Genomic DNA, 21,446 nt, shown 5'->3' on the forward strand with positions numbered 1-21,446 from the left:
AAAAAGGAATAAAGTAACGAAACTTGCTATAAAGTGCCACTATTGTGCAATATTACAGAAACCAGTCACAAATGATCATATATATTTATATTAAATACAGAAAATAAGCTGGGTGTGGTGGGAAACACCTTTAATTCCAGGATTCTGAAGGCAGAGGCAGGTGGATCCCTGTAAATTCAAGGATAGCCTGGTTTACATAGTGAGATCCTGTTTTCAAAAGCCCAGATACCAAAACTTTACAGACGCACAGTCTCTAAGTTGTTGGCTGAAATGGGAAGGATTGGGAATCACAGTTAAATACAACTAACTTTCTTCTTGTGAGTGGTAAAACGCTCAAATTAATCGTTGCTCAACTGAATATCCTCACAGTCGCGGAAAGAATAGCTTAAATGGGTGAATTATACAGTATGTCTCACATGACAACCATACAAGCCAGGGCTTGTAGTGCACACCCTGTTTTGATCTTTGGAACACCTGAGAGATGGCAACAGCTTCTTGTGTATCTAAACCCACTGAGTTTCAAGCTACTTCCATTTGCTAGTTTATTCGTTAATCCCTTTAACAGTCACATACGACCCTCTCTCTCCCTGGAAAAGTGGCAAGTTTTTTAAAATAACACCATGGCTAAAAATGAACTGTGTGCGATGCAGAGCCGCGTTCCATGAGCGCGTTATTCTGTATGTATACAGCAAGGCACACATACAAATGCACACGGGGCCTTTCGAAAGGTTCTGATCGAACCGGTCTCAGTGCCCCTGGTCCTTGCCCTCCAGGACTCTCTCGCTCTAGGACAGGGGGTAGCAGCATAACTCCCAACACCAGTGGACAAAAGTGCCCCCACAACCGAGGGCTGAGGAAAGTGACAGAGTCTTTAGGTAACTGTTGGTCTCAGCAATCCCTCAGCTCCGCCTGGCACACACCGAAAGCCGCCGCCCTCGGACAAACCCAGAGAACAATACACCCAGCCCTGCCCCCAGCGACCGAGCCGCGCCCAGGCGGTGGCCGCGCCCTGCCGGGAAATGTAGTTTCTGAGGCCTGACTTGCGCAACTGTCCGCCGCCCGGGAGCCGCGCGCAACTACAAATCCCGTCACGCCCCGCGACACTCACTCGTCAGATTTGCCGGAAGGGATCGCGGTTGACATGGCGGAGAACCCGCAGGGCGGCGGTGCGGGTTGTTCGCAGCACCCAGTCCCTAGTGCGAGCCACGGCAGCTTCCCAGAGTACGAGCTTCCGGAGCTGCACACCCGGGCGTTCCACGTGGGCGCCTTTGGGGAGCTGTGGCGCTGCCGGCTCGGGGCCCGGGATTTGTCTCTGAGCGAGCCGCAGGCAGCCGGGCAGCCTGCGGACCGAGGGGCTTCGGACAACAGCTTGGAGGATACTGCGGTAGCCCGGGATCTGGGCTGCAGTCTGGAGGCGGCGGCAGAGCTGAGGGTCGTGTGCGGGTGAGTGCGCGGCCTCGGCGCTCAGCGTGGGTACGGCAGGGTGCAGCCTCGTCCCTGCTCTCCCCGGGGACTCTTCCGGGCGAGGGACAGTGATTTAACCTTCATTCTCTCCCCCCACCCCCACCCCCAAACCCGTTCCGGAAGGAGAAGAGGTGCTGGGGTCCAAAAGTACAGTTTATGAGGATAGATTCAGTAACGGGACACGACAATTGCATAAAAGACTTTGCTATTCTTTTATCTTGAAAACGCTTGTTGGACTACCAGCGGTATATATCATTGACATTTGGACAATGGAAGTACGTGAGGCTGGGGAAGACTTAATCAGAGCAGCGCTGAAGCCCGAATTAACCGTAGTCTCTAGTGGTACTCGTTAATATGTTATTACTTAAATTTCTCCAAAAACTACCTGAGGGTAGAAATATAAAACTTCTTTGTAATGGTTCTCCATTTGACAGTACTAACTGACCTCAAATCCATCCTTTCAGTATAACATTGGCACAGAAACCATTGTCTTGAATTCTGGCCTCCTTTGAGCCGCCTGCTGGATTTCATAAGACTTCTTAATTATTTAGTGATGTATTTAGGACAAGCTCTGACCCGCTGTTGAAAACTGCACGGCTGATCATAAAATGTTGTTTTTCCTTTCTCCTTCTCCTGACCCCTCCCTCTTTCTAAGCCTTGATAAACTGAGATGCCTCAAAGAAGATGAAGACCCGGAAGTCATCCCCGAGAACACTGACCTGGTGACTTTATGGTATGATTTTGTTTTGTCATACGCTATTTGTTTTAATGCTGGGGCGAAGCACGACCTATCACTAAACTACCCTGTTAGGCTTTCTGCTATTTATCTGAACATTTCTGGAATGTCTTTCTTTGGAAAGTGTAGTATTCTCCACATTCCCACCACTTAAATTCAACCACTGAGTTTGGTGTCCTGGCTCATGACTGCAATTCCATCATTTAGGAAGCTGAGTCAGGAAGATTAATGCAAATTAGAGGCTAGCCTCGGTTACATAGTGAGTTCAACGACTGATTTTTGTTGTTTTTTAAACATTTGGACTCCCTTGCTTTAACCTTTTGAGTCTGGGGCACAGTTTTCCCACTGGTACCTCAGTTTGTAGCTCCAAAAGTACCATTTTGCATAATCAGGGTGATTTTCTTTTCTTGGTTTTTCAAGACAGCGTGTCTCTGTGTAGCTTTGGAACCTGTCCTGGAACTCACTCTGTAGCCCAGGCTGGCCTTAAACTTAGAGATCCTCCTGTCTCTCTGCCTCCTGAGTGCTGGGATTAAAGGCATGCGCCACCACTGACTGCCTGGCAAGAGTGATATTTTTACATCTAAAATAAAACCTTATAAACACAAAACCTCTGATATACAATACATATTCAAATTTGTACTTATATTTAATATAGACTTAATCTATTTAGATTTCGGAATGCAAGCTAAATAACTCAGGTAGTGTTTCTTGAAATACCCATGGTAAAGAGCCAGTTGTAGGAAAGATGACATACACCTTTAATCCCAGGGAGGCGGAGGGAGGCAGGCAAATACCTGTGAGTTTGAGGCCAGCCTGGTCTAGATAGTGAGTTCCAGGCCATCCATGGATATATGATGTCTCAAAAAAAGAAAGAAAGAAAGAAGGAAGCACCAGTTGTTCATTTGTTTGTTTGGTTTTGGTTTTCAAGACGGTTTCTCTGTAACAGGTCAAAGGTGTGGGCGCCACCGACAGGCTCACTAATTAATCTTAATAATCTTGTAAAATGTTTGACTTTTCAAAACAGCCTAAATCTGTCTCTATGCTTATCTTTTCCTAAAACTTTCTTCTGTCAATAACATAAAAATAAAAACAAAAATCTAGCAAGAGTGGCAGCTCACGTTTGTGGTCCCAATATTTGAGAGACAGAGGAATGAGGATTGCCAGAAAGTCAAGGTCAGCCTTGTTCCAGGCTATTTTAAGAACAGAAATCTAAAATTCCTTAATTATAATTTTATGCCATTCTATTTCCCTTTCTTCCTCCTCCTCCTCCTTCTTTTTTTCTTTAGTTTTTTTGAGACAGGGTTTCTCTGTGTAGCTTTAGAGCCTGTCCTGGAACTTGTTCTGTAGACTAGGCCGGCATTGAACTCACAGAGATCCTCCTGCCTCTGCCTTTCAAGTGCTAGGACTAAAGGTGTGTGCCACACCACCCGGCCTGTATCCCTTTCTGATGAAGAAGCTTCTTGGCACACTCAGGTATTGGAGAGGGAAAGAGGACACATGTCAGAAATGGATTCTTGCTCTGTGCCATCCTCCTTATCATAACAAGCTAAATAACTTGACTTCAGTATGTAAGGGTTTTTTTTTTCCTTTTTTAAAAGATGTATTCATAGCTGGGCGATGGTGGCGCACGCCTTTAATCCCAGCACTCGGGAGGCAGAGGCAGGCGGATCTCTGTGAGTTCGAGACCAGCCTGGTCTACAGAGCTAGTTCCAGAACAGGCTCCAAAGCCACAGAGAAACCCTGTCTCGAAAAACCAAAAAAAAAAAAAAAAAAAAGTATTCATTCTTATGCAGTGTCTTGCCTGTGTGAGGGTGCCAAATCCCCTGGAACTAGAAGTACAGACAGTTGTGAGCTGCTATGTAGGTGCTGGGAATTGAATCTGGGTCTTCTGGAAGAGCAGCCAGTGCTTTTAACTGCTGAGCCATTTCTCCACCTCCCAGTATTCAACTTTTTAACAACTTAAATCAAAGGGTTTTATTTTTATTTATTTATGTATTTATTTTTGGTTTTTCAAAACAAAGGTTTCTCTGTAGCTTTGGTGCCTATCCTGGTACTAGCTCTTGTAGACCAGGCTGGGCTCAAACTCACAGAGATCCACCTGCCTCTGCCTCTAAAGTGCTGGGATTAAAGGTGTGCACCACCACCACCCAGCAAAACAAAGGGTTTTAATTCATGAACTCAGAGAGGGAATTGTTAATACTACATATGCTAATGGTAAAATCTATTTCCCAAAGCCTTTAACACCTTTATTGCATTTCACACAGAACAATTTTAACTGCTGTATCTACCCATCCCCCTCGCTGGTGTGGCCAAGAAAGCACTCTTTACTGCTCCAGCCATCTTGTGCCATTTAAAGGATTAAAAGAAACTGTAGAAGTTCTACAATAAAAAGAGAACCACAAAATTGGAAGGTCCGTAACTGTCATCCTAAGACGCAAACCAGAAACGATATTTTAAAAGTAGATTTTGAGCCACCATTAGTGGCATTTCCCACCAAACCTGACAACTTTAGTTCAGTTCCTGGAATCTATATTGTGGAAGTAAGAGAACCTACTCTGGGCTGGAGAGATGGCTCAGAGGTTAAGTGCACTGGCTGTTGTTCCAGAGGTCCCGAGTTCAATTCCCAGCCACCACATGGTGGCTCACAACCATCTGTGAGATCTGGTGCCCGCTTCTGGCGGGCAGGCATACATCCAGACAGAACATTGTATACATAATAAATAAATTTTAAAAAAAAGAAAAAAAAGAGAACCTACTCCTCATAAATCCTCCTGTGACCTCCGTACATCTACCATAGCAAGAGCACACTTGCTTGCACACACACTAAACAAATAAATGTAAAAACAAAAATCAAACTAGACTGCTAGAATGACAGAAAAGCACCATTAAATTGGGACTCTTCTAAACTGATCCCAAATATCACAGAAACACATTTAGGAGGAAATGAGATTCCAAAGAGAACTTACTGCAGGAAGTGACTGTTGATAGGTCAATTTAAGATAGATATAAGTGCAATAAACCTGGGACTCATCACAGACAGTGAGAAGAAACTGATAGAATGCTTTTATGGCAGAAGCACTGTAAATACGAAAAGACAGCCTGTGACTTTGGAGAAAAGTATTTACTACAAAGAGCCATGTATAGGACAAAAATACTCCATGGGAAAATGAGGGGAAGAGATATGAGCCAATAGTTTACATTTAAATTTTTAAGAAAGGTGATGTGGGTATGTGGACCACAGTTACAACCCCTTCTAGTCCTGGTTGAAATGCTGAAGTCCAAGTCCCAGGCAAGCTTAGACTATAAATTAGACCCTGTCTCAAAAGATCCCAGAATAAGATGCACTTGGTAGCAACACTTGCAGAGTATGCATAAGGCACTGGCTTTGGCCTCCTGTTCCAAAGTCAAAACAAAACTGAAACACTGATTTGCCCTGACTACCCTCGGGCATAACAACAGCAAGGAGAAATGTAACCACAACTATGCAGAGTCAAGAATGCCACACATTGGGGCTGCAGAGATGGCTCAGTGGTTAAGAGCATTGCCTGCTCTTCCAAAGGTCCTGAGTTCAATTCCCGGCACCCACATGGTGGCTCACAACCATCTGTAATGAGGTCTGGTGCCCTCTTCTGGCCTGCAGACATACACACAGACAGAATATTGTATACATAATAAACAAATAAAGCCGGGCGATGGTGGCGCACGCCTTTAATCCCAGCACTCGGGAGGCAGAGGCAGGCGGATCTCTGTGAGTTCGAGACCAGCCTGGTCTACAGAGCTAATTCCAGGACAGGCTCCAAAGCCACAGAGAAACCCTGTCTCGAAAAACCAAAAAACAAAAAGCAAAAACATAATAAACAAATAAATAAATAAATATTTAAAAAAAAAGAATGCCACACATTTTAGGTCTCGCTAAGCTTTCCCATTCCCTCACTTCCTACCACTGGCCCCTTGCAGACAGCCAACCTCTCTATACAGTGTTGGTTTACATTTTTCTCCTTTAGCAATCTGAGTTCAATTAGGAGGAGAAGCAGAACAGCCACTTTAATGGAGAAAGCTTAATCTAAAGAACTGTTAGCTTCAAAGCTGGGCGTAGTAGTATATGCCTGTGATATCAGCACTTGAGGCAGGAAGATTACTCCAACTTCGAAACCAGCTGGACTATACAGAAAACCCTTCAGTTTAAAATACAAAACAAGCAAAAAAATGTTAAGAAAGATTGGAGAAATGGCACCGTGAGAGAAACAATAACGGAAATATGAGTATATGGCAGAGCGGATGTTAGGAATGTCCTATACTTCGGGCTGAGAGATGTCGGAGGAGGGCCTTTCTTCCCCAAGAGTAGGACCCTTGAGAGAGGGCCTGCCTGTGTTTCCTGGGGGGCAGTGATTCACTGTGGTGGAGCACTACCCTGAGTGTGCCAGGGAAAGCTCTTCAGGGAGGCGGCAAGGAAGACCTCCGGGCCTCGGTGCTGTGGACTGCAGTGCCCTGCGGGAGTTGAGCATTGGCATGGTGGAGGCTGTGTACACCTCAGGACTGCTGAGCTGGCACGTCTCTCATGGGCTACATACATACAGGGTTTCTCCACTGTCCTTTATTTACAGAGTTAATGAGTGCCAGCTGGCAAATGAAAAATATTCAAAACGTGAAGGTTTGTTCTTACAGAACAGGTAGAAACATGTCTGTCTGTAGGTAAGAACCAATGGGCTGGACCCAGCTAACCTTTCTTCCAGGGTTACCATATGCTGTGTGGCTTTGCTGTCTTCATTCATTACTATGTCTTGGAAGTTACTGATTTCAATCTTCATTATAGCTTCATTATTTATTCTACCATGTGGATTTCCCACCGTGTGTTAAATACTCTCCTATATATATATATGTATTTAAGATACTACAAATATTTTGCAGACAGGATGTGGTAGCTCACATCTGTAACCCTACACTTAGGAGGCTAGCAGACAGACTATGAATGGAAGGTTACCCTGGTCTAGTGAGACCCCACCAAAAAAAAGTAAATTAAGCCGGGCAGTGGTGGCACAGCCTTTAATCTCAGCACTCAGGAGGCAGAGGCAGGCAGATCTCTGAGTTTGAGGTCGGCCTGGTCTACTGAAGGAGTTCCAGGACAACCAGTACCAAAGCTGTTACATAGAGAAACCGTGTCTTGAAAAACCAAAATAAATAAGTAAATAAAACTTAAAGAGTGAATAGCTACTGAAGAACAACACCAACGACTGTCCTTTGGATTACACACACACACACACACACACTTACACTTGAAAATGTATGCCTGCGTATGAGTACAAAAGCCCAAAATAGGATGCAAAAACTAGCAAATGTATAACAGCATTAAGGAGGACACAGAGAACTGGCTCAGAGCCTGCATGCTGGTGGTGATGTACGGCTGAAGGAAGAACTACTCACCTGTTGGTACTTAACACAGACTGTAGTGGAGCAGCTTGGAAACTGATTGATTACTGGATGTGATTACTGGACTTGAACCCATAACAGGTGCCAGTCCTCAGAGCCATCCTTCTCACAATGATGAGTCTTGTGGTTTGGGGGTGTGGAGTGTCCAAGTAGAAGACTTGAGAGCTGGCTCAGTCAGGATAGTGCTTGCATGACAACTGAATCATATTCCTAGCCCCTACTGTAGAAGAGGTAGTGGTGCATATCTAATCCTGCTGCAGTCAAGCAGAGGCATGGGGAGCTGAGAACAGGACAACAGAAGTTAATTAAGGGTTACGAATACTGGCTGTTTTTCCAGAAGACCTGGGTTTAACTCCCAGCACCCACATGGTAGCTCACAAACATCTGTAATTCCATTTCCAGGAAATTTGATGTTCTCTTTTGGCTTCCAAGAGCACCAGACACTCAGACTGACATGTAGGCAAAACATCCATATACATAAAATAATGATAATTAAAAAATAATAAGGGGAACCCAGATATGGTAATGTATGCCTTTAATTCTAGCACTGAGATAGTAGAGGCAGATAGATCTCCAAGTTCAAGGCCATCATGGTGTACAAGTTCCAGGCTAGCAGGGCTATATAGTAAGATCCTGTTACAATAAATAAGTAAATTAATTAAAATAAAATAAAGGAACATGATAAAGATATCCAATGTCAACCTTTGACCTCCATTTACACACACATATATATATACACACACGTGTGTGTGTGTACCAAATGCACATAAAAGTACATATGTAAACTTAGGTTTTTTTAATACATAACGAAGGCACAGGAAATATAGCTACTTGTCCATACATGGGTTAACAGACGTACATTATTTTGCCTGTCTCAGCTAAAAGGTGTAGAAGCACTAACTCTAGTAATCAAAACACAGTATCTAGATACTGGCTTCTAAATTTGTCTCCTAAGTTGGGCATGATGGTGTAATCTGTAATCCAGTGACTGGAAGATGGAGGCAAGAGAATCAGCTTAGGGTCATCCCTTGCTGGATAGTGAGTTCAAGAACAGACTCTGCTACATGAAACCTTGTTTAAAAATAAACAAAAATTTCCTCTCCAGTAAAGGAACTCGGGCTCCTGAAGAGTTAATGCCAGGGTTTGCATAGGAAAAGTGGAGCATGGGTTTTGAATGTCCATGTTTTCAGAAACTAAGGAACACACATCTCCCTCCTCTACCAAAAATAATAAAAGATCAGAGCCTGTTGAGTGTTGGGGCGCCTCATAACCAAAGCTAGGACAATTTGAGCAACAAAATAATATTAGATTTTTAACCCGTGGAATAAAATGAGTGTGAGTAGAGTTTGTACTAGCAGAAGTGAGCAAAGAAGCTGGGCGGTGGTGGTGCTTGCCTTTAATCCCAGCATTTAGGAGACAGAAGCAGGCAGATCTCTGTGAGTGCAAGGCCAGCCTGGTCTACTAGAGCTAGTTCTAGGACAAGATCCAAAGCTACAGAGAAACCCTGTCTTGAAAAACCTTAAAAAGAAAAAAATAATGAGTGAAGAAAAGCCATGTTAGTTTGCAATAGAATTCTAGTGGGGGAAAATCATCAGGTATGTGCCACAGTAAATAATGTTGGGGGTGGTGAGATGAGTGCATAAAGAAGCAGCATTGTATGGTCTCAAAGAACCTCTCTCCAAATCTCTACCTGTTGCACAGGAAATAAGGACTGTTGTGTGGGGCACTGAGCAGGCAGAATTGACGCGAGCATCATTAGTAACACTCTATGTTAGTACCGGACTCTTGGACTGGGCTGCCCCAAGAATAGCGCCATCAGTCTTGCAGTGTTCTCGACAAGATGCTGTTTACTCCAGTTCAAGGAAACTGTAGTCACCTAAATTAAAGGGCATTGTGTAAACTGACTCACTGGCACTCTTCCGCAGTGTCAGAATCATGAAGATGAGGAGAGACTGAGAAACAAACAGGCTTAAAGGGTGAAAGAAAAAACATCATCTAGGATCCTAGATAGGAGTCTGGAACGGGGAGGAAAAAGCCAGCCCTAAATTAAAGGTTGCGTGCAATCTGGAAACCATCTGCAGCTAATAATCATTGTGTTGAGCTTAATTCCTGTTTGTGATTTTGTGATCCCAGAAGATACTGGAACGGAGGAAGCTGTGGGGAGAGACATAAGGGAGATAGTCTTGTGCTATTTTTGTAATTCAAGTCTAAAAGTAGTCTAAAATATTAAGATTGGAGCTGGTTAGTGTGACTCAGTAGTACAGTGCTTGCATTGTATATGTGAAACTTTGGGTTTGATTCTTATCCCTGCTAAAACAACAATAAAAAAAAAAAAGGCCTAGAGATTGCTCAGTGGTTAGAAACACTTGCTCCTCCAGAAAACCTGAGTTCCATTCCTGGTACCTACATAGGAGCTCACAAATCTGTAATTCCAGTTCCAAGGAATCTGATGTCCTCTTCTGTCCTCTGTGGGCACCAGGTACACATGTGCACAGACACACATGCATGCAAACACACAAATAAAATAAAAATCTTTTTTTAAAAGATATTTTAAATATTCAGGAAAGCGTGTTGACTGTTCTGTTTTCATGTGTCCATGTCAGTGTTAGGAAGGGGCTCCTGGACTATCGAGAAGAGAACATCACAATAGATCGCGCCTGTAGACAAGAAACATTTGCTTATGAAATGGTAAGTCTCACCTTTCCACCCTTCTCTGCTCTAAGACAGTAAGCTGAGAATGTCACTGACTGTTAGTCACCAAGAGCTAATTGGAGAGCGTCCCGTGGAGCTGAAAGGACCACACTTTGACTCCACCTCTCTGACTGACTTCTGCTTTAGTTTGTGCTTACTGTCAGTATCCGGCCAAATTTATGCCTGTTTACCACTCTGTTCCTGGAACCTTTTGTTCTGCTCCTAATTTTACTTTAACCATATTGTTTTGGAATGGGAGCAGATTCCTGTAGATGAGGCTAACCTTGAACTCTCAAAGATTAACCTGCCTCTATCTCCTAAGTGCGGGTATTGAAGGCACTTACCAGCACACTCAGCTTTTAAAACTATAGACTTAATCTATTGCTTCCTGTGTGACTCTAAGACAAAGTGAAAGTGACTTTTGACTTTGAGGTCAAGCCTGGTGTCTGTAGCAAGTTCTAGGCTAACCAAGACCACACAGTAAGACCCTGTCTCAAAAAACAAACAATCAAAAGTAACAAAGACTAGCCAGATGTGGTGGTTTACACTTTTAATCCCAGCATTTGGGAGGCAGAGGCAGGTGGATCTTTGTAAGTTCGAGGCCATCCTGGTCTACAGAGCAAGTCCCAGAACAGCAAGAGAAACCCTGTCTTGAAAATCCGGGAGGGTGGGGTGGGGGAGGGGGGCATTCACAAAGATGTTTACTGATCATCACTTCCAGGACCAGACATTTTCTGTACCCAGTAAGAAATGACTTAGTCTCCTTTCATTGGTAACCCTGGTCTGTATGAAATTGCTATTCTATGTACATATTCACATACGTGGAATTATATGATATTTTTCTTTCTGTGTGGTTTGTTTAGCATAAAGTTTAAAGTTTCCTCCATGTTGTCGCATATGTTAGAACTTCATTTTTTTCTCTGGCCAAATGAAATCTTTTATTACATGGATGCACCACATTCTGTTAGTTAGTGCGCTGTTAGCTTTTAGCTTGTTCCCACCTTTCGGTTATTGTGAATAATACTGAAGTATAAGTAAGTGTTTGAGTTCTGTTTTCAGTTCTTTTCGTGATACAGCTGGGTGGAGTTGCTAGGCACTATAGTGATTGCTTAAAATTTTATAGACATGTGATAATTCTGCATTAGTTCTATTGTCTCCCATAAAAAGGTGCATTTTGTACCTACTAGTAATTCATGAAGCTTACTTTCTTCAGATCCTTTTCAATTCATACATTGCTTAGAATAACCACCTTAATAGACACCGATCTTATTTTATAATTTTATTTTTGATTTGTCCTTTCCTAATGGTTAATGATGGTAAGCATTTTTTTATATAATTATTGATCATTTGTATATTTTCTTTGAAAAACATCTATTCTAAATTCTAATTTTTTTTGTTTTTTGTTTGTTTTTTGGTTTTTTGAGACTGGATTTCTCTGTAGCTTTGGAGTCTGTACTTGAACTCACTCTGTAGATCAGGCTGACTTTGAACTCACAGAGTCTGTCTCTGCCTCCCGAGTGCTGGGATTAAAGGCACTTCGGTAGGATTTGCTGAAGGAGGTGGAGACAGGAGGGTCATGAGTTCAAGGCCAGCCTGGGCTATTCTAATTCTTTAGCAATTAGAGTATATTGTCTTGTTAGTGGGTATTTTGAATGCTAGGCTTTAGCCCATTTATGATTTAAAAATATCTTCTCTCATTTTCTAGATTATCTTTTTCACTCTTCTGATGTTTTCAGGTTTTAAAACTTTGATTCATTTTGACTTTTTTTAACATTAAAAAGAAAGCTATTTTATGTTTGGGGATTATGCCTGCATGTAGGTCTGTACAGCACCCGTGTGTCTGGTGCCCATGGAGGCCAGAGAGGGTGCTAAATCCCTTGGAACCATAGTTAAAGATGGTTGTGAACCCTATGTGGATACTGGAAACCAAACCCAGGTTCTCTTAAAAAAGAAATGCTCTTAACTGCTGAACCATCTCTCCAGCTCCATTTTGAATTAGTTTTAATATGTGATGTAAAAAAGGCCAACTTCATTCTTTCATACATAGTAGTACAAACCAGCCCACAGACTGCAGCCAGGTAGGGGTATGGTACAGAGCACCCTTGCCCCCTAAAAGCATAATTTTTAAATTGTTTGTCTGTGTTTGCTTTTGTTTTGTTGAGACCTCAGGGTCTCAACTGTGTAGCTCTGGCTAGCCTAGAACTTACTATGTAGAGCGGGCTGGTCTTGAACTGAGAGATCTGCCCACCTCTGCCTTTGGTCCTGGGATCAAAGGTGTGTGCTACTCCACTGGCACTCAAAATAATATAAAATTGTAAGTGTTACACAGAAGCTAGTCAAGGTTTCTCTAGCACTGGCTAATATAAAACATGATGTAGGCACTTTAGAAACAGACTTCAGAAAAGGGTGACAAGATGAGTTTGTGTGGCTAATTTGGTGGTGTAAACATGCCCTCTCTCCCTCTCCTCCTTCTTTACTCCCTCCTTCCACTCCTTTTCTAATTTCTTTCTAGGAAGCAGGAAACACTAAGTGGTCCCTTTTGTGAGCAGTCAGGAAATGAATAGAGATGGGTGGGTTGGGTCTAGGCTGAGTGCTAGCCTGCAATGTCAGGCCAAGGCTCAGATCCCCAGTGCTAGGGATAGGATATCTCACTAGAATACCATCTTGATTTGGTCACATATGATAAAAAAGATAAATGTTTAAGATTGTCCTCCATGTACAAGCTTCTCTTAAGAGTATCCAGTATGCTGCCCTTCACTGTCTTCCCTTGTGTACCTTTTCCTATGGTTGGCTTATAAATGGGTTTTGTTTTATTTTATTTTAATATTGTGTATATTTGTATGCCTGAGTGGGAATTTATGAACATGCCTGCAGTGCCCATGGATGCCAGAAGAGGGCTTTGGATCCCCTGAAGCTAGATTCATGGGCAGTTCTGAGCTGCCCTACATGGATGCTGCAACCCAAACTCAGGTCCTCTGCAAGAGCAGTACATACTCTTAACCTCTGAATTGCCTCTTCAGCCCATTGGTTTGTTTTTGAGAAGGGTCTCCCTGTATAGCCCAGGCTGGCTTCAGACTTTAAAACCTTCCTGTCCCAGTCATCCCAGTCCCCACAGTGATGGGGTAACGGGCATAAACCACTGTGCATGGCTGTACTATTGAATTTCTGAGATTGTCAAGCATTTGGAATTTTCAGTTTTCCTTATTATTGATTTCTAGGGTTATTGAATTGTGGTCAGAACTACTTTGTATGGTTTTAGTTTCTTTAAGTCTAGAATGGTTCATGTGCACCTGAGAAGGCTACTGCTGGCTGAAGAGTCCTGCAATTTTTGTCTTTGTTTTTCGTGTTCAGTTCGTTCTTCCACTGCCTAATGAATTCTTGTCTGAGTTCATTATTGTAAGAAAAATATTAAAGTCCAGAATCATTTGGTTTGTTTTTTTTTTCTTTTTTGGTTTTTCGAGACAGGGTTTCTCTGTAGCTTTTGGTTCCTGTCCTGGAACTAGCTCTTGTAGACCAGGCTGGTCTCAAACTCACAGAGATCCGCCTGCCTCTGCCTCCCAAGTGCTGGGATTAAAGGCGTGCGCTACCACTGCCCGGCTTCATTTGGTTCTTTTTTTTAAAACTCTATCAGCTTTTTTCGCATTTATTTTAGGATCCTTTTGCTCTTTGTAATTATGTATCTCAGTACTATATAGCACCTTTTATCAACATATAATACCGTCTCATAATCTCTCTTAAACCTTGTGTAAGATTAACAGAGACAGTAAAACAACTTCCAAGTTTTTTGGTTTTTCGAGACAGGGTTTCTCTGTGGTTTTGGAGCCTGTCCTGGAACTAGCTCTGTAGACCAGGCTGGTCTCGAACTCACAGAGATCCACCTGTCTCTGCCTCTCGAGTGCTGGGATTAAAGGTATGTGCCACCACAGCCTGATGCTTCCAACGGTTTTCTTTTTTTATGATTGCATAGACTATCTTCTACCCTTTTACTTTCAACATGTTTCTATCGTAGTATCTAAAATGAGTCTCCTGTAAACAACATACAGCTGAATAAAGTTTTTGCAATCCAGTCTGTCAGCCTGCCCTTTCAATAGGAGCATCCATTTACAGCTACACTGGTTACTGGCGAAAAAAGGGCTTCTAGCCGGGCAATGGTGGCACACACCTTTAATCCCAGCACTTGGGAGGCAGAAGCAGGTGGATCTCTGTGAGTTCGAGGTCAGCCTCACAGAGTTCCAGAACAGCCAAGGCTGTTATATAGAGAAACCCTGTCTCTAAGTGGGGAAAGAAAAGAGCTTCTGTTATTCAGGTCTTTGGTTGTCCTTTGTTCCTCTGTTCTTTCATTATTTCCTTACTTTAGATACTGATTTTTGTTGTATATCTGTTTGATGTTCACCTTCCTCCTTTTCTGCCTTTAATGAAAATACCTTGTCGGTGGTTACCGTATGTGGCTCTAAGCCACCGCCTCTTCACTGCGGTCTGAAGGTCTGCTGCTGTGTACCTCAGCGTCTGCATCTTCCCTTCATCACTAATAGTTTTGGTAGATACAGAATTCTGGGTGACTGTTTTCTTTCATGGTTTGAAGTGTGTCATCTGACTTGGTTCTTATCTTTTCTGATGAGAAATCTGCTGTTGAAACAGTTGAGGAACCTGATTTCCTGTAGTTTGGTTTCTGTTGGTTCACTGACCATATTTATGGCAGCTGGCTTAGCATCTTATTTATTTGCTTTTAATCAATAGACTTTTATTTATATGTGAGTCTAGAATTTGTGTGTAGGAATAATTAACTGCCGTATTAAAACATTTTTTTCATTGTATTCAGAGAGATGCGTGAGACTGTTGGGCAGGAGGTACACACAGCATGTCTATACACCTGCCGCAGCATTATGCGTGAGACTGTTGGGCAGGAGGTACACACAGCATGTCTATACACCTGCCGCAGCATTATGCGTGAGACTGTTGGGCAGGAGGTACACACAGCATGTCTATACACCTGCCGCAGCATTATGTGGTCAGAGAACAACTTAGAGGACTCAGTTCTCTTCTTCCCTGGAAGGGTTGCTAAGATCACGAACTCAGGTTGCCAGGCTTGGCAACAGATTCTTTACCTGCTGAGCCATCTGCCAGACCTCATTAATTACCTTTAATTTTTTTCAAGATGCTGTGTAGCTCTGGCTGTCCTGGAAGTCACTTTGTAGAACATGCTGGGCGGAGAGATGTCAGAGAGAATGTACAGAATCTGCCTGCCTCTGCCTCTTGAGTGCTGGGTTTAAAGGCGTGGCTTCCTAATTAACTCTTTAACTAGTAATTTCATTGATTGAGTTTCCTTGAGGTCAGTTAATATAAAATTCCTACTTTCCTGTAAATGAGCCATATTTTCCTGTTCCATGCCTGAGTTTTTGTTGAAAACTATACATTATTGTTATGTTCTTTCCAGACTGTTTTGCTATGTGCATAGTCATTGATAATTCTATTCAGTTACCTCTGTGTTTATCAGTGACCTAAATGTCTGGCTTCAAAAATTAAAATTAAAAAAAAAACCTATAAGAAAGGTTACATAAATATCCCAATAGGTGGCTCTGCCGGGTACTGCCTACAGGCCAGTCAAGGCCAGCGCACCAAACACAACGCTCCATTTTAAGGACAGGGTCTCTGCTTGTCTGCCCTGGCGCTGCCCTCCTGTTGTTTAGGAGCTGCTATCTCACATCTGCAGGGGGTGGAGGGAATAGTGAGAAGTATTGGTTTGCGTATACTGCTTATTTGCAGAATACAATCAGCTTCTCCCTTCTCCAAACACTCCTGCATATGGGAATCACTTTCCAGACTTCCAAAGTAATTTATTCCATTTTATCTTCTCAGCCTAGTGGCTCCTTCTGTAGAGAGGACTTTCTACTCTGCATGACATCACTCCCACTTCTTAAAAACACAAATATTGATTAGTTTATGTGTATGTTTGCATACCTGCATGTACGAATGTAACACCACATACAGAGGGCAAAAGAGGGCATCAGATCCCCTGGAACTGCCGTTACAGGTGTTTTCTACCAGTGTGGATGCTGGAGCCTAAACCTGGGACCTCGGCAGAGCACTCACTGATCTTAATCACCAAGCCATCTCCTCAGCCCTGATTCACACTAATTTTTTTTTCTTTTGGTTTTTCAAGACAGGGTTTCTCTGTAGCTTTGGAGCCCGTCCTGGAACTAGCTCTTGTAGACCAGGCTGGCCTTGAACTTACAGAGATACACCCGTCTTTGCCTTCGCGAGTGCTGTGATTAAAGGCGTGCGCTACCAGCGCCCAGCTGTTCTCACTAATTTTTTTTTTAAGATTATTTTTTTAATTTTTTTTTTCAAGACAGGGTTTCTCTGTGGCTTTGGAGCCTGTCCTGGAACTAGCTCTGTAGACCAGGTTGGTCCCGAACTCACAGAGATCCGCCTGCCTCTGCCTCCCAAGTGCTGGGATTAAAGGCGTGCGCCACCATCGCCCGGCCTCACTAATTTTTAAAACAAAACTGTTGTACTTTAGTGGCCCCTTATAACTATTAAGCTCATATAAAACAATATGGTATATTAAAGATACTATATATTTGCAATCCTGAGTAGATTGCTGAACCTCAAGCTTTCTCTTAAAACTGGTTTTATAAGTATATTAAGGGCTGTAAACAAGGAGTAGTGAGGAGAAATGCCTTTCAGAACAGCAATTGGCTAACATTCCTGTTTATCATTGGTTGTTAAGCATATAACACCAAATGTCTTCTTACATGTTTTATGTGCCCATTCCCAAAAAACAGTCTGTAAAAAGTATTCTGTTATTACAATAGGTGAAGCTGAGCATAAGGAGACAAACCATTCCTCACTTGGAATTGGCCATCAAACCCAAGGCTGACTGGAGCCCTCGCTAGGGGTTCTGCATTGCATTGTCTCTTAGCTGAGTTACAATGACTGATTTCAATCAAGGTCTTGTTTTCTTTCTTCAGGAATCTCATGCACTTGGGAAAAAACCTAAAAATCCAGAAGACATGATCGAAGAAGGGGAGCTCATCTTATCTGTGAACATCTTATACCCTGTTATATTTAATAAGGTCAGTAGTGAAACCTGGTTTTGTTTGAGTATTAGGGGTAGAACCTAGGCCCGCGCAAGCATACTAGGCAAGCACTTTACCATGGGGATACCACTAGTCCCTAAAAGGAACTTTTAACAAGGTATTTAATTATTTGAGTTCTAACTCAGGTTTCAAAATAAATGTTAGCATACACAGTCTGACATCTTACTTTTTAGGACTGACAGGGTGTATTTGTTTTAATAAGAAATATTCCCCTGGGTAGTGGTGGTACACGCCTTTAATCCCAGCACTCGGGAGGCAGAGGCAGTTGGATCCCTGTGAGTTCGAGGCCAGCCTGGTCTACAGAGTGAGTTCCAGGACAGGCTCCAAAGCTACAGAGAGACCCCGTCTTAAAAAAAACAAACCAAAAATTATACCCAACACCTTGTGCATGGTAGATATATACTTTACTACTAAGCCAACTTTGGTACGTTGGTCTTCTAATTAATGGATATGAAATATACAAATACAGAAACTAAGAAAATACAGAATGCCAACTTATGAATGTGATTTGCTTTCAGTACTATAAATCAAACTCAGAAGCTTGTGCATACTAGGCAAGTGCTGACTACCGAACCTTGTCCAGCCTAACGGGGTAGGTTAAATAATGAAAATCACACCTGATGTGCACATACCTTTAATCCCAGTACTCAGGGAGAGGCAGGTCACTCTCTGAGTTCAAGGACACCCAGGGCTACACAGAGAAACCCTGTTTCAAGTGGGGGGAAGTAGTAACTTGATTTAGATGAGGTCTTGGTGGGATTTATGGTTATCTGGATTTTATAATGGACACTTAATTACTGTTTGACTTCAGCACAAAGAACACAAGCCATACCAGACAGTGTTGGTACTGGGCAGTCAGAAGCTAACTGAACTGCGGGATTCGATTTGCTGTGTCAGTGACCTCCAGATTGGTGGAGAATTCAGTAGCACTCCAGACCAAGCCCCGGAGCATATCAGCAAAGTAAGGTGACCTTTCCCTTCCCCCTTAAAAGAAGAAAACAGTAAGCAAAAGAAACAGTAATTGCTGCAGCAGGGTCATGAGTGTTGATTGTTCTCATGGTTCTTGTGACTGACTGAGGTTCTGCCATGTCTTCTTTTGCCATCCCTCCAGCCTTTTAGAGGCGGTATTTGTGTTCCTCAGTGCTCACCATTTACAGCTGGTCTGGGATGTTCTTACTTCTGAGCTAATTAATACTGACCAGTTAGCTGTCTGGCCCCTTGTTCTCTTTTCCTTTTCCTTACAGTCGGACTTCACCGTGGCTTCCTTATTCATTTGTTTTTATTTAGTGCTAACGAAGCATTCTCCACTGAGTTACAGCCCTGGCCTTATTGTTGCTTTGATTTTGTTTTCATCCTTTCCTGTTTAAAATGCTGTAAGGTTTTCAGCCCACCTTAAGTACCTCAAGGAAGAGTCTGGAGTTCGCTAAGAGCCTGTCATTTGCACTCCTTCACTGCTTGTAGGAGCAATAAGTACCCAGGCCAATATCAGACAAGGAGATGTGGAAAGTTGATCTTTGCTGGCCGGCCTTTCCTGATAAGGGCACTCTTCATGAGACAGAAATGCCCCGAGTACGTCTTGGAGAGGAGCGAAGTATCAGGTGGGCTGCCAAAAACATTTTCAGAAGTGAGGGAGGGCTTACCTAAACAAACAGAATGACCTAATATCGCTGAATTCTCAAGACAGAGATTCTGTTACTGGTGCCGCCTTGGCAGAGAAGCCAGGGTTGACTTGCCCACTGAGGAGAGAGCATCTCTGCAGGCACAAAAAATGACATCTGAAACAAGCAGGATGAAGCTAGAACTTGGAGAAGGATCAAAAGTCAGTCTTTTTCCACCAGCCATGTACATTTTATTTCTTTGATTTTTGAGCCCCATGTGACTTCACATACTGAATTTGTGTGTCTGTCTTCTGTGTGTTCCATTTCCTGTTTTGAGTATCACGGTGTGGCAGAAGCATTTTACCGTGCATCTGGGGGTTCACAGTCACGTTTCCAAACTCGATTCCAGGCTTTCTGTGTCTGTTACAGTGCATAGTATATCCTGGTGCAGTTTCCATGGTTGCCCTATAAACCACCATCTTCTAGTGACTGACATGGAGATCAGCATCATAGTTCAGGCAGAGATTACACTGAACGTCTGTGGTTATGTTGAAGATGGTTTTAACATATGTAAACTCTTCCAAATTGTCCTGTCAGTGCTTGGGGAGAGATCTGCCATGATAAAGAGAAACAAATGGAATTTTAAGGATATGTTTTGTTTTATTTTTTCTCAAGGAAGAAAGCACTGGTCTTTTGCAGGCTTCTTAACCCTAGCAGAAAAGGAAGGTATAAGTTTAAATTAATTTAATGTGAATTGGGCATGGTGGTACGCTCGGGAGGCAGAGGCAGGCGGATCTCTGTGAGTTCAAGGCTAGCCTGGTCTACATAGCAAATTGCAGAACAGTTGGGGCTACATAGAGATTTTTTTCTTTGAAAACAAGAGGGCAAAAAGAATTGATGTGAAAAATCTAAACTCACCTTCTGTAGCAATCTGTCGCATTGGTCAGAGCTGTTTGAATCAGCTATGCCGGTCATTCCTAGTCAGCAGGACTAGTCAGTTTATAGAATTTGCACCTTGGTGCCAAACCCTTCAGTTTTCTAAGCAGGAACTAAACAGTTTGTCTTATTACATTTTTTTAAAATTTGTATGGGTGTTTTGCCTACATGTCTGTACCACATGTATGCAATGCCTGGGCGAGCCAGAAGAGGGCACTGGGTCTAGAACCTGGAGTTAGAGATGCTTGTATGCTCCCATGTGGGTTGTGAGCTGATATGTGGGTGCTGGGGATGAAACCCAGGTTCTCTGGAACAGCAACTGCTCAGAACCACTAACTATCCCTCTAAACACTGCCTTATTTAATGATACCTACAGCCATGCTGCTACATTCTTTCTGCTTTTGTCTACTAAATAATAGCCTGATTGTGTAGAGGTTATATGCCCAGAACATGCTGGCCTTGGAAAGAAACAGAGCAGTTATGAGTTCACCAAGCAGTGGTGGAGGCTGAAGTCAGATCCATGTTTTCCCCTCCAAACCCCTGCTTCTGGCTGTGGATGGCTATCTGGTGATGAGGCCCTGAGAAACAGTGTGATTAACTTCACCTGCAGGCTTCTAGCACAGGGCTTTATTTATCTGTCCAGAAATCTGCTTCATTTGTCTCTTCTTCTTCAGCGATGGTTTAGAATCCTATGAAGTTTAAAATCCCAGCACTCAGGAGGCAGAGGCAGGCGGATCTCTGTGAGTTCGAGGCCAGCCTGGTCTACAAGAGCTAGTTCCAGGACAGGAACCAAAAGCTACTGAGAAACCCTGTCTCAAAAAAATAAAAAAAAATGCATTTAGAAGGACAGACAACAATAAATGAGGTATTAATGAACCTAGCACCTTTTTTGTTGTTGTTACTGGGTTTTTGTTTTTGGTTGGGTTTGGTTTTTTTTGAGATAGGGTCTCTCCGCAAAGCATAGCCCTGGCTGTCCTGGAACTCATTCCGTGGACCAGGCTGACCTTGAATTCACCTGTTTTTGCCTCCCAAGTGGTGAGATTAAAGGTGTGTGCCATCATGGCTTGGCTCAAGCCTAACAATTTATGAGCCTTAAAAAAACTATTTCATTGACATTTGTATTTTGCAGTGTTTTTGGGGTTCTTTTCCCCTCATTTGTAAGGGCTCAAGCATATAATCAATACAGAGAATAGATGAACCTCGTGTTCATTACCTATGTTCAGTATTCTCAGCTTTTCCCCAAAATTATTCTGTGTTGTGTACACCAAAGAATAGTGAAAATAAGTCCTTGGGTTGATGTTTTGGTGGTTCCCCAGCATGTATCCCACTGGCAGTTGTGGACGAGGTGTACAGGGCCTGCAGCTTATATGATGAGTCATTGCCAGTGTGCCAGAACTCGGGTGAAATTTCAGAGTATTTAAGTCCCTAAACTTTAAAGTGGAGGCCGGGCGGTGGTGGCGCACGCCTTTAATCCCAGCACTCGGGAGGCAGAGG

General features: G+C 42.9%; 1 protein-coding gene across 2 annotated transcripts in view; it reads left to right on the forward strand.

The window, feature by feature from the left end:
• The first annotated feature begins 1,113 nt into the window (after positions 1 to 1,113).
• Positions 1,114 to 21,446, forward strand: part of Snapc3 (small nuclear RNA activating complex polypeptide 3) — a 29,389-nt gene continuing 9,056 nt past the window's right edge. For both annotated transcript variants that reach the window (XR_012907393.1, XM_075944606.1), the window contains exons 1-5: positions 1,114 to 1,443; positions 2,120 to 2,197; positions 10,231 to 10,315; positions 17,290 to 17,394; positions 18,230 to 18,379. Coding sequence is in view for 1 of the 2 variants with exons in the window: in XM_075944606.1 (XP_075800721.1) it covers positions 1,142 to 1,443; positions 2,120 to 2,197; positions 10,231 to 10,315; positions 17,290 to 17,394; positions 18,230 to 18,379 (720 nt within the window). In the remaining variant the exon portion in view is untranslated. The remainder of the gene's footprint in view (positions 1,444 to 2,119; positions 2,198 to 10,230; positions 10,316 to 17,289; positions 17,395 to 18,229; positions 18,380 to 21,446) is intronic.

This window comes from Microtus pennsylvanicus, chromosome 13 (assembly GCF_037038515.1).
Source record: "Microtus pennsylvanicus isolate mMicPen1 chromosome 13, mMicPen1.hap1, whole genome shotgun sequence".
Taxonomy (NCBI): Eukaryota; Metazoa; Chordata; class Mammalia; order Rodentia; family Cricetidae; genus Microtus; species Microtus pennsylvanicus.